We start from the raw sequence: 13,586 nt of genomic DNA on the forward strand, positions 1-13,586 counted from the left end.
TCGTCACAAACGCACCCCATAACTTTTTTTTTTTTTTTTTGACGCGCCCCATAAGTGATCTCTTGTTTATGACGGATTAAACTACACAAATACACGTCATGACATCGTATAATGTTATCCGCCGCTCTACAGATTGCTTCCTTGCCGGCTTTGTAAACACATGTAGCCTACGGGCCGGGGGAAGAGGAGGAGGAGGAGGAGGAGGGTTGTTGTTGTGCGGCCGCTTTGAGGAGACGAGCGAGTGTTTTAAATTATTATTTCCCGTTCATTCGTCCTGAGCGCTGCTCTCTCTTCACTGGCGCTGATTTTTAAACGCCGCCGTCAACACACGAGTGGACTCGTCCACAGCATTAACTGAGAGAGGAGTGCAGTGCAGGCGCGGGGGCGGAAGCGCGCATGTGTGTTTTTCAGAATAAAACACCAATAGACAAATAAATAATCGCTTATCTTCGATTACAGTGTTTTTATGATCGTGAGAAGCCAAAATCGTAATCACGATCAAAATTCGATTAATCGTCCAGCCCTAACTGACATAACCTGCTGTATATTTACACTCCTGCGCTTCCACGTCCTGTCTGGCAATAAAGGCTGCAGTCACACAGACTGCAGTCACACACAGACACTGGCAGTGAGAGACACTCGTCCGTCACACAAACACAACAAACAGCTGTGGATTTCCACGTGTGCTGAGCATAGACTGTAAAAAGAATGGACGTAGCGTCCGTGACGTCACCCATTGGTTTGAGGGAGTCTGTTTTGTGCCGCTACTACGGGGGTTTGAACCGCGCCATGTTGGATTCTACTTGCCATATTTGGAGCGGTGCGGCCGTTGGCCGGCCGAGAGCCCGACCACTGGCCTCGTAGCAGCGGTCGCCGGACCTGTCACTCAACGGTTCTGCTCCCTAATTGGCCAGAACTTTAAACCTAATAACAGTAAAACGGTAGAGTTTAAAAAAAATTCACCCCCCTCAGAGTGTGTGCGGGGGTAGAAACTATCGGTTGAGACCAAAAAAATTAAATGTACCAGGCTGTAAATATGTTTTTTTAAGCTGTAAAATCGGCTATTTTAACATGGGGCTCGATTGGAGTTGCTCCCTTCTGGAGCCAGCCCCCAGAGGAAGCCGAGGGGATTGCAGCTTTTTGAACGCGGAAGTGAGCTTCACTCCTCAGACCGACAACTGCCCCCTTGGTGCTGAGCAGTGAGCGGAACCTACCGCGGCATCTCGCACCACAACAACACCAGCTCCCGTTAGCTTAGCGGCTAGCGGAGCCTGTCGGCTCTACAGTCTATGGTCAGCTCTGTAGCATTAGCTCCTCCAGCTGGGCTGCAGCGCTCGCGATGCTCCGGTTCTACCTGGTTTCCGTGACATGGGTGAATGCTCGATTCTGATTGGCTGCGGGGTGTCCATTAAAAAGTGATAATGGACACCCATAAAGATGTTCCGGTCATATTGCCTGATTACGTTCTAAATATTACTGCGCTGGCTCAAACGCTTGTTGGTAACCATGGCAACGGACACTCGGACCATAACAACTTTTTTTCAACGCATTAATGGACTTCGCGGAAGCAACCGGTTCACGCCTCCGCGTCATCCATTAATTTCTAATAATGGACACCTCGTCAGGTATTATCCCTTACATAATATATACGATGTTAACGGTGTGTGTGTTTGTGTAGTCTTAAAGCAGAAGTAAGCGGAATATTTGTGTTAATATAAGTCTTAAATAGTTATATCTTCCGACAGCAATCACTTACATAGAGTGTTTGGTCCGAAACACGGGTCTGTCAGTCACTCTGCTCTGCTGTAAGCCGAGGAGAAAACTTTCCTTGTATCCTACAACCTTTATCCAATGAGGAGAGAGAACGGCATAAAGGGGCGGTCCTCTCTGTGTGTGCAGCCAAGGGATGCGCGTGAATGTGGTGACGTAGGGACGAGGGCGGGGACTGCGGTTGTTTTGGTGCTTTCTGGTAGCGTCAGAGCCTGCTCTAGCTTTAGCCAATCAGTGCGGGTTAACCTCGAGCCCCACCCAGGAGCTTTTCAGGGCCGAACGGAGTACCTACCCTGGAGTACTCCGTTGGCCCCCGTAAAAGTTCCTGTAAATGGCCCTGTGGGGGAGGTTCCTGCAGTGGAAACACGCACCAACGGGGCTGGCCCCGTAAAGTTACCCCGAAGTTCCTGCAATGGAAACGTGCCTTAAGAGAGACCCTAGCCACCCTCCTGAGAAAACCCTTCATTCATAACATTGGGCCTCATTCACGAACCGTTCTTAAGAACAAATTTGTTCTTAAGTCCTACTTACGAAGTTTTTACGAAGATTGTGGCATTCATGAATGTTTTCTTATCCAGAATTTGTTCTTAACTAAGAACAAAATCTAAGAACAGTCAGGAGTATACTTAAGCACTTTTAGGTGCTGAGACTTCTGCAAAAATAACCGATAATAGCGTTTTCTTTTGTTCTGCAGTTGTATGATATTATATGATTTGAATAAGAATTATTTTCTTATCTTTTATGATGTTTTTAATAATCAACCGAGACACTGGGAGCTTCCGCTTAATATATATATTAATAATAATAATTGACAAATAATTGCAGTCTCTTAAAAAACATTATAGACACTTAATTCATATCAGTTACTGCTGACACTACTAAATATAGCCTAAATATAAATATAAAAATATAAACTAAATATAAGCTTTTTGTTTGTTTTTTTGTTTCATTCCTGCCGCAGTAGCGCCACTCCACTACTAAAGTTCTTTTTACGTTTGGAGTCTGGTGCTCCCTCCCAGATTTTCATTTGAGCATTTCAACTTTCTTTCTCACTTCACCTTCTCTGCTCAGTGCCTGTGGTCTCTGTGTGCACACGGCCCTGCAGTCTCATGCCCTTTTACAGGCATTGATGGGGCGGTTACCTATGCTAATCATATGTCAATTAGACTCACCTGGCACACGCCCTCAACTTACGAGGAGTTGGCATAAGAACACAGCTGCGAACAATTCTGAGGCTTACGAACGCGTTGATGAATCTGACGTAGGGTTTTCTTAAGGAACCTCTTAAGAACAACTTAAGAAAGAATCTAAGAAGGTTCTTAAGAAGATATTGGTGAATGAGGCCCATTGTTCTTTTGGTCATGACCCACCACTCATGGGGAGGAACGACTAACCGGTAGATCCAGGACTTTTGGCTCAGCTCTCATTTTCCCTCATTCGTGAACAAGGCCCTGAGATACTTTGGGCAGAGACTCATTTTCTACCCTGGGTTTCCTACTGAGAACCATGGCCTCAGATTTAAAGGTGCTCATTTAAAGGGATAGTTCACCCAAAATTCAAATTTCACTAATTATCCACTCACCCTCATGTCGACTAAAAAGTCCTCCGTGCCTTCTCTGAGTTATAGGGGGGTCCGCGCAGCAGTATTTGTCCATATAATGGTTGTCAATGGATACCAACTTTCTTCGTCCAAAAAGACACACCAAAAAACATCCAAATACCTCCATACTGCTCGTCTGTAATGTCCCTCTTGTATTGAAGCCCCGACATGAGAAATTGTTCTGCCGGTCAGTGCACTGACACAGGAAGAGCAGCGAACCGAGACACTGGGAGCTTCCGCTACAAACAAGCTTAAAGTATAGACTTATTTAATTTTTTTCGGAACAATTTCTCATGTCGGGGCTTCAATACAGGGACATTACAGACGAGCAGTATGGAGGTATTTGGATGTTTTTTGGTGTGTCTTTTTGGACGAAGAAAGTTGTATCCATTCACAACCATTATATGGACAAATACTGCTGTGCGGACCCCCCCGCAACTCAGAGAAGGTACGGAGGACTCTGAAAATTCTCACAGCTCTTAGTCGACATGAGAGTGAGTAGATAATGAGTGAAATTTGAATTTTGGGTGAACTATCCATTTAAAGGTGGATTACCTCATCTGCAAATAGCAGCGATGTAAAACTTACCCCAGTCACAGGCTCATAGATGCAATTTATACCTCTGCTACACAATTATGTTTGAAATTACATCTTTTCAGCTTCACCACTAAATAAAATGTATTTTCTTTGTTGCTTGTGTGACCATGAATATTGAATAAAAAGGATGAGTCTTCAGTGTTCTATGTGCTGTCATGCATTTGGTCGTGTCTAATTTCACTGACACAACCACATCCTGGGTGTGTACCTCAGGTTTTGTCTCCACACCCAAGTGGAGGTAACCATGACGATGTCTCCAGGATATGTTGCAGATATCATTTTGGAGGGAACATAAAGCTTCAGGAGGATTTGGAATACTTCCTGGTGAATGAATCTGTAGTGCAATAAAACTAGAAATCAGACCTCAGTCCTCAATTATTTTACACACACAAACACACAATGAAGAAGATACAGTGTGGTGAACGCCCGCACACACATTTTCCTACACACGTATAATTTGCATCTATAATTGCATCTCTTCAGTTGTGTGACTGGGAGGAAATCTGCAGTTTAATTCCACCCCTGCTCTATTTCTCTCTCCTGCCTCTCCAGGAAGCTTTCTGTCCGACACACTCTTCTGTGGATTCTTTATCTTGTCCTTAGCAGGGCCACAGGAAGGGCTAATTAAACAACAAGCTGTATTATCTGTCATGTTTTCTCCTCATGATGATGTTCAGCTACACGCCGCACGTGTGTGTGTGTGTGTGTGTGTGTGTGTGTGTGTGTGTGTGTGTGTGTGTGTGTGTGTGTGTGTGTGTGTGTGTGTGTGTGTGTGTGTGTGTGTGTGTGTGTACAGTAACAGTTCATTTTGTGTCATGAATTCTGCTGTGGTTTATAATTCACTTCTACTTCTGTGTCTCTTCAGGAGCTGCACTGATGTGTTATGCTGCTTGATCTTCATCATTGTCATCTTCTCATATGTGGCCCTGGGGATAGTGGGTGAGTCAACACACACACACACACACACACACACACACACACACACACACACACACACACACACACACACACACACACACACACACACACACTACCGATGGTATGGAGAATTGTGCATGAGCGACATACATTTGAACATCAAACTGGACATATCAGTTATCACTGATGAACATGAATGTGAGCAGTGTTCACACTCACTATTGTGGTAAAATACAGTGTTTAAAGGGATAGTTCAACATTTTGGCAAATTGGCCCATTGCCATAATCCCTATTGTCATAGCAGTAGGTTTGTTACCTTTAATTGTCGGTGCAAGCTATTTTTAGAACGGTGGAGCAGAGCCATGAGCTGCTCAGGTCTACACTACGGAGGCTAATGGGATTTCTTGGTTTCCCTCATCAAACTCATCAGGTAAAGGTAAATGCAGAGACTGCCTGATGAAAAACTGCCCCCGATGAGAACACGCATCAGCGGTTTTGCATGAATTTACCTCTAAAACAACTCTGTCTGGTAACGTTCCGTTATTATCTCATAGCGTGGTGAATGTGCAGGTCACAACTTGTCCACCAAAGCATTTTGGAGTTGTTGGATTTGATGAGGGAAACCAAGAAATCCCATTAGCCTCCGTAGCGTAGCTTTGAGCAGCTTGCAGTTCGATTCGGCTGTTCTAAAAACAGCTTGCACCAACAAATAAAGCTAACAAACCTACTGCTATGATTATGGCAATGGGCTAATTTGCCAAAATGTTGAACTATCCCTTTAAATGTAACACATGTTTGTGTTTTGTTTTTTTTGTAATATAGTAATCCATTCACTTTGGGGGTGGTAATGATTTGGGGCTGGTATTGGAAAACGAATAGTGGCCTGCTGCGTGGGAGGGCCACCTGATCAGAAAGGTCCCAACCAATCCATTTAACACAAACATGTTCCTCACAGTTTTCCTTGCAAGAGTTAATTCAAATACTTTTCAATAGTCCATAATAATGTATGTTAAGTTTACTCCCATGGAAAGGACTCGTGTATTGCCTTAGTAACGCAGCGCAGTGAGCGCACCTCCACTTTGATGCGCACTGTTTTGCTGCTGCTGAAACAAAACACCTTCAATTGCTATTGCAGCAATAAATCTAAGAGATTTGTGGTGATTTTTTGTCTATATTTATTATATACATATATATGTGTGTGTGTTCGTTCAGTTGTAAGCCAGAACAAAATCTTGTTTAGAGCCACCAAAATTCTAGGGCCGGCCCTGGCCTATTATATCATTTTATTTATCTTCAAAAGAAAACGACTGAGAGCTGGTTCATTTTTGGAACTGTGAACTCAGTTCAAATGTTTAAAAAATGAACTGTGAAAGTGAACAAGTTCATTTTCGTCTGTGTGAACTGAACTTTGAATCAGTTATTTTCAAGTGTGAGCTGCGTGAATATGTGGTGTGCCCACATACACACAATCATGTCTGTGAACTTACTTTGTTGTGAGCAGACGCCATGACCAATAACGTTAGCTGAGGAGTGTAACACTTCTGTCTCATACACACACGCACACGCACACGCACACGCACACACACACACACACACACACACACACACACATGAACAGTGCCTCTTTGATCGGTGTCTCCTCTAGAGAATATAAAAACACACAAACACAGTTTTGTTCCTTTCCACTCCTCTTGATCTCTCTGGCTCTACACTGGAGCTCCACAGGAGGCCGTACTGACTACGTTCACATTCACCCCCTGAATACCACTTTAAATACAACTCTGAGGCTACCGTACTGCCTACTACATACTGCGTTATATATACTGTACTGCATACTGAATGTGGGATTCAGTATGCTACTTCAGCAGACCGACACCGTTCACACCGCAGTATGCAGTATACAAGTTTCCCAGAATGCATTTTGCGGCAACCGGTAGCGGTAGCTGTAAAACAGGCGAAAAGCTGTTTTATTTCCCGCTCTAGCACTGTTATTATGTAACTTTATTAAGTTTTAATATTTTTGTCATGTTCGTGTTCCAAGGATGAGGCCGTGTTGATAGCAAGTAACTTAGTTTAATGGCTCACGTTCTCAATAACATACATGTGGCTCAATGCAGTCTTGCTCTACTCTGTTATAAGGTACGGTAAGCTGACTACAAACCAGTACTGCCGCCTAGCGGTCAAACACGACACAAACACAAGAAAACGATCGCTAATTAACTTACCCGCAGGTTTTTAGAGGTTTACCACTGGCTGGTTAAATTATTTTTAGGAGATAAATGTTGGTCTCATTGATGAAATTTAACAATTGCGGCAGGAGCATTACGAGGGCTTAGAACCAAAAGGGCGTAAGTGACACCCTTTTTCTATGAAAGGGTTCTATGTTCCCCAGTCACACACATAACAGGTACATAGGAGCCGGGGAACATAGGGATGACCCCAGTAAGGCTCTCAAGGCATGATTCTGTCTTACTGTCATCACTCTTGTGAGGGCATACATTCAAAAACAACTCTGACTCATCTTTAACTTCTTTAATATGGATTCATCAGTTTGTTTCATAATATTCATCAAAATCTTTTCTGCCTCAGACAGTTCCATGTCTGCAGTTTTCTCAGTCATTTTGAATGCTGTTTAAGGGCAACAACTACACTTACGCCCTTCTGGCTCTGAACAAACATGTGGGTCCTACATGTATTTACATGTATTTTTCAGGGCCACGCCTATGGGGTGAAATTACTGCCATAACTCCACAAACCCGCAAAGCATGTTTTACTCACGCCCAACGATTCACAAACAAACTTAGTGTGTTTTGCAAATACAAAACATAATTCACAAACTAATGCATTTTGTTTCACAAATAAGAAATGCACCTATTGAATGAATACACCATGCTTCAGAAACAAAAAACATATTTCTTCAAGTAAAAGAAAAAAAATCCTTCAAGTATAAAAACACAATTCTACAACTACAAACACAATTCTACAACTACAACTACAATTCTGCAACTACAACTACAATTCTGCAACTACAACTACAATTCTACAACTATGTAACTGTCACGTGACTTTTGGCAGTAATATTCCACCCTCCGCGCTGATCCACACACTTGCACTCACAGCAAGACCTGTAATTCGCACTCCACAACAACAGGTGGTGCTGCTGAGTCAATAGGCCTATGTCACGGCACAGCTGATGGCGTGGTCGCCCACTGAGCAAAAAAGGTTGAAAAACACTGAGATAAAGGAATGAGCTATGAGCTATATAAAGAAATATAGATTATTCATTCCCCTTGGGAATAAAGTAGTGTCCGTCTGTTGGTCGGTCGTTCGTTATTTTTAATTTCATAGCTTTCCATGAACCGTGGAGTTCATTGAATCTTGAAGATGATCTGTCAGCTGATGTTTTCAGGCCACAGTTTGCTCTGCTGCCCCCAAGTGGCCAAAATCAATAGCCCCAGCTTTAAGTATTGAGGTCTGGAGAAATGTTGCTCATTATTAAAGGGATAGTTCACCCAACTCACTCATTATCTACTCAACCTCATGTCGACTAAGGGCTGGGAGAAGTTTCAGAGTCCTCCGTGGCTTCTCTGACGCCGGGATTCCACTGGATGCGGAACGATTCCGAAACGGGTCCGCTACGGAACGGCTACGTACTCCGACTCTGTCAACTCACACCGGTTCCGTCCGTGATGTTGATTGTTGCGGCTCCGCCGCACAGCGGGAACACGTGATCTCGCGATAAAGCGGGTTGTAGTTTCCATAAAGTGAACCACAAAATCAAAAACAATTAATTTAATCCAGAGGAGTAGTAGAGAAACAACTTGGTGCTGACCTGACTTGATTTTACAATCACTATCTCCTTGTCCGTGGTGTAAACGGGGTGAAATGATGTCTGAAAACCTCCGAGCTGCTGACTTCAGGCCGGTCGCTGCCCATTACAACGTTTTCAAGGTGTAAAGCAGGAAATATGCTCCGCTGTAAACATGGTGTATTTTATTTTGAAAATTAACCAGGTGTTTTATTTTGTATTTTGCCCGCGATTTCCTGTCATACACGACCTGCTCTGTGCTGATTGATGCGGCGTGCTCAGGCGTCCGGCAAAAATAGAAGCTCTGCGTATGTGTTGCGAGGGCTGCCGGATGCCGGTGCTGTTCCGGACCCACGACGCAGCGGACCCGGAGTCGGTGGACGCTCACACGGTGATTATAATTAAGACGTAACGGCTCCGCCGCCGTACCGGAGCGGATATGCAGCCGTTCCGCATCCAGTGGAATTTAGGCGTGAGTTACAGGGGGTCTCGGCGTAGCAGTGCATGTCCATATAACGGTTGCAAATGGATACCAACTGTCTTCGTAACAAAAAGACACACCAAAAAACATCCAAATACCTCGATGCTGCTCGAGAAGCTTCCGCTACAAAACAAGCTTGAAATATAGACTTATTTAATTTTTTTTGGGACAGTTTTGCATTTTGGGGCTTCAATACAAGACAGACATTACATACGAGCAGCATGGAGGTATTTGCATGTTTTTTGGTGTCTTTTTGTTACGAAGACAGTTGGTATCCATTTGCAACCGTTATATGGACATGCACTGCTACACCGAGACCCCCTGTAACTCAGAGAAGCCACAGATAACTCTGAAACTTCTCCCAGCCCTTAGTCCACATGAGGGTGAGTAGATAATGAGTGAAATTTCAATTTTGAGTGAACTATCCCTTTAACAAATGATCCAGACTAATTACAGCTAAGCTTTCTGATGAAATCTGCTTTGTCCTGTGCTGTATTTCCCAGGCATCCTCATAGAGCCCGTTGTTATTGTTTTACTGTAGCGTCAGGAGAGGGAAATATACAAATTCAGCATCATTAAATTCACTGATGATGTCTCTGAAGATTTGGGCCAGATGATTGTTTCTCTCTCCCCTGTCGTCTGGCTTTCAGCTGCTCACTGTGGGAGCTCTGCCTTTATTTCCTCGCTGTCTACGCCTCAATCACATTGATTGTATAAGCAGATAGAGACGTAGAGGAGAGGAAAAGAGAGGAGGGAAAGAAAGAGAGGAAGTGAGGAGGAGAGAGGCTTATCTGTAGTTTGTCCTTAGACACAGAGCGAGGTGTGAAACATCAAGGCAGCAGGGAGACAATAAAAGAGCAAAAGCTCTTTGTTGTTGGAGCTGATTGATACGTTCAGAGGTTCCTTAAGTCACAGCAGGACGTCGAGAAAGAAGCTGAATCAAAGTGTTTGATGTGAGCACCGGAAGAATATGATGTTCTGGAGTTTACAGCCCCATGAAAACCATCAGTAGAACCACAACAAGACCCGTCTGTGCAGAGAAAGTGAGGACTCTATCTTCCGCCCAGCACAAAGTGGCTGAGCTGAAAATGTTCCACATGAGACACACATTTAAAGGGATAGTTCACCCAAAATTCTAATTTCTCCGGGCTCCGTGCTGCACTGCATGTCCATGTGACGGTTGCGAACGGAGCTCACTTTTCTTCATCCAAAAAGACACACCAAAAAAACATTCAAATACCTCAATACAGTAGTGCTCATCTGTAATGTCCCTCTTGTATTGAAGCCCCAACATGAGAAATTGTTCCGAAAAAAAAAAAAAATTAAGAATTAAGCACTGTGGCTCGGCCGGAATCTTGCGCGATTTGCGGAGCTGTGAACTGGGTGTCAATGCAAATCGCGCAAGATTTGGACGGGCCAGGAAGAGCAGTGCTGGGAGCTTCTGCTACAAACAAGCTTAAAACATATAATTATTTAATTTTTCTCTGAACAATTTCTCATGTTGGGGCTTCAATACAAGAGGGACGTTACAGACGAGCATTGTGGAGGTATTTGGATGTTTTTTGGTGTCTCTTTTTGAACGAAGAAAAGTGAGCTCCGTTCACAACCGTCATATGGACATACAGTGCAGCACGGAGCCCCGCTGTAACTCAATTATAACTCAAATCAACTCAATTTTGGGTGAACTATCCCTTTAAACCTGATGTTGGAGTGTTTTGGTGGGTGTTTTTAAAAGTGGCTGAACTAGCTTTTTTTCTGGCCCAGTGCACAGCAGCACATGGTCAGAATCCACAGGAGGTAATGTAACAGCCATGACGACCTTGCTGTACACAACCTCATGTCAAAAAAGCTGAACTATCCCTTTAATGTCGAAGCTCCTGAAGCCCCTGAAGCCCCAGGGTCCAGTGGCACCAACAGGTCAATATTGATCCTGGTCCCATTGAATGACTTGGTCTCCATTAAGACCAGTCTTTTGAATAACCTTTATTCTAATCAGCTGTACGTGCAGGATGATTTTTGTGTGTGTCACATCTACTGAACCTCTTGGTTTTCGTTTCAGCTCATGTTAAAGCAGACACACCACGATACAAACGTGGGAGGTGCCTCTGGTGCTGCTTTGTGTGATCACACATGAGACATCTTCCAACAGAAACAGATTGAAAAAGACCTGTTGATTCTACTCTAATATAAATACATTTTTTAACCATTTTGCAGCTGAATGTGGAAACATTGGCACTTCAGATATGCAGGCATGGGCTCTGTGCCGATTCCGGTTCCTGAACCCAATTTTGAAGCGGCCGGTGCATTCAGACCGAAAGTAACCTTATCTTTGGACTCTGGGAAGAGATGCCAAGGCTGGGTTCACTCCAATGCCAGACCCAATAATTCGTAAATATAAGGATTACTGAGACAGCAAACATTTTGAGTAATGCAGGGTAACATTCTCAAACTTTGGTTCCACCTAAACTGTTGTAAAAGCTGCTGGTTCACCAGAAAGCACCCAGGTTCTGAGATGCCAGAACGGAACCAGAGCCAGAACTGTGTATGTCTGAAAGCACCAGAAGTGGAAATTTAAGGTAGAGAGGTGGAGGTATAGAAGCAGTGATGCTACATGGATGATATATTCTTGCTCATTTTGCTCACTAAGTGGTGGTCAAATGTTTTTTGTTTGTTTGTTATATTTACAGTTATCCCTGAGGTGAGGGTTTGAAGGCAAAAAGCTCCTAGACTGGGTGTATGCATCCACTATTTCGTTGTAGTCCACTGTACAATGACAATCAAGTCTATTCTATTGTATTCTGTCATTGTTAGCTCTCCTCTATGCTGTTATCACCACATGTTCAGCTTTTCAGCTTAAATCTGCAGACAACATGACTGACAGTCTCGAACGTTGTTCTTTTTTAAAGTACATGTTTTGGCTTTTCACGCCTTTATTAGAACAGTTGAGAGAGACAGGAAATGGGGAGGCAGAGAGAGGGGGAATGACATGAAGGAAAGGGCCGCCCGATGCAGGATTCAAACCGGGGCCGCCTGCAGCGAGGACTGTAGCCTCACTGCAAAAAGGAGCTGCAACCTGGGTAACAAGGCTGCATGGTCAATATAGAAGCAGATCTCCAGCACAGCAGCAAACCTCCCAACCAGCTGCTTGTCACTGTACATTTTCCATAGATCACAGCCTGCTTCACTCCTGTCTAAAAGCCTGTCTGTAAACTCTCTAAATGAAGTTGTTACTATAGAAACAGCCTAGATATCTTTGATGCTACACCTGCTCCTAGATGAGGCGTTGGATTTCCAGCCCATCTCAGCAACAAGAAGCCCAGACGGTGTAACTGTTAGACTGGACTTCAACGCCAGGTTATGTCAGAGTTGTACCAGTAATACCGCTTGGTGCAACTGCTGCTGTACAACACTCTCCCTGTCTCTCAGCATCAAACAGCAGGCAGAGCAGGTTTTTTTTCAACTTTATTGAAAGTTGTAGCAACAAACATTTCAGTCTTTCCAGTTCGTTACAACAGTAACAGTACAGTAAAGTTACAAATATATGGCAGTATAACAAAGGTTAAGAATAAGAGAAAACAATCAAACTAACAATAAAAGAAAATAATTTTTGTGACAGACCTCGTATCCCATGAGAATTATAATTATAATTGTTGTGACTGATTATTGGTTGAACATTTCTAAATATATGTTCATTGTTGATATACATTTCTCATTTGTAATTAAATTAAGATACTTAAAATAATAATCAACTTTAATCAAAAACAATTTAAATGATGGTGAAGAATTCTGAGATTTGTATTTATGGATATGAAATTTCCCCAATAAAATATAAAGGTTTACTACTGTATAGTACATAGTTTCTTTTCTTTGCATTCAAAATAAGTAATTATGTTAAGATAAGATATACTTTATTGTCCCAGAGGGAGATTCATTGTGAGCAGAAGTGCAGGTAGACTGTATCGTCAAACAAGACCACATCACAAAACAGCACATGGTAACACACAACAACCACCATGTTCTTCCCCTCAATGTTGATTTTATGTTTTGTTTTACATAATATATAGTTCTCAAGTTCTTTCCAAAATGTACTGCTACAGTATATGAACAACCATCAAACAGCAGGCAGAGCTTCTGCTTCACAGGAGGACCAGGATGAGCTCATCCCTGTCCCAACAGGCAGTCTCTCAGTCCCATTTGCTAGTATGATGTCACCCAGGGGTTCCATCACCTGGGGCTGCTCTCAGGTTTTTCTTCCACCTTTATGAAATATGTAACATCACCCAAACTATTCCATGTTTCACCAGAATTTGAACCATTTCAGAGCAGCTGACGCACAAACCGCATCAGATTTACTGACCCTCTTATATCATTAGGACGTGTTTGATTACAGATTCAGTCTGCGATTCTGTTTC

At 43.2% G+C, this 13,586-nt stretch overlaps 1 protein-coding gene across 1 annotated transcript in view; it reads left to right on the top strand.

Annotated features, from left to right (window-relative positions):
- Positions 1–13,586, top strand: part of LOC311000611 (choline transporter-like protein 5-A) — a gene marked incomplete at both ends in the record, with an annotated part of 50,026 nt that overhangs the window by 20,787 nt on the left and 15,653 nt on the right. The window contains one exon of the mRNA XM_083991351.1: positions 4,833–4,906. Coding sequence (XP_083847477.1) covers positions 4,833–4,906 — 74 coding nt within the window. The remainder of the gene's footprint in view (positions 1–4,832; positions 4,907–13,586) is intronic.

This window comes from Trachurus trachurus, assembly GCF_905171665.1.
Source record: "Trachurus trachurus genome assembly, chromosome: 17".
Classification (NCBI taxonomy): domain Eukaryota; kingdom Metazoa; phylum Chordata; class Actinopteri; order Carangiformes; family Carangidae; genus Trachurus; species Trachurus trachurus.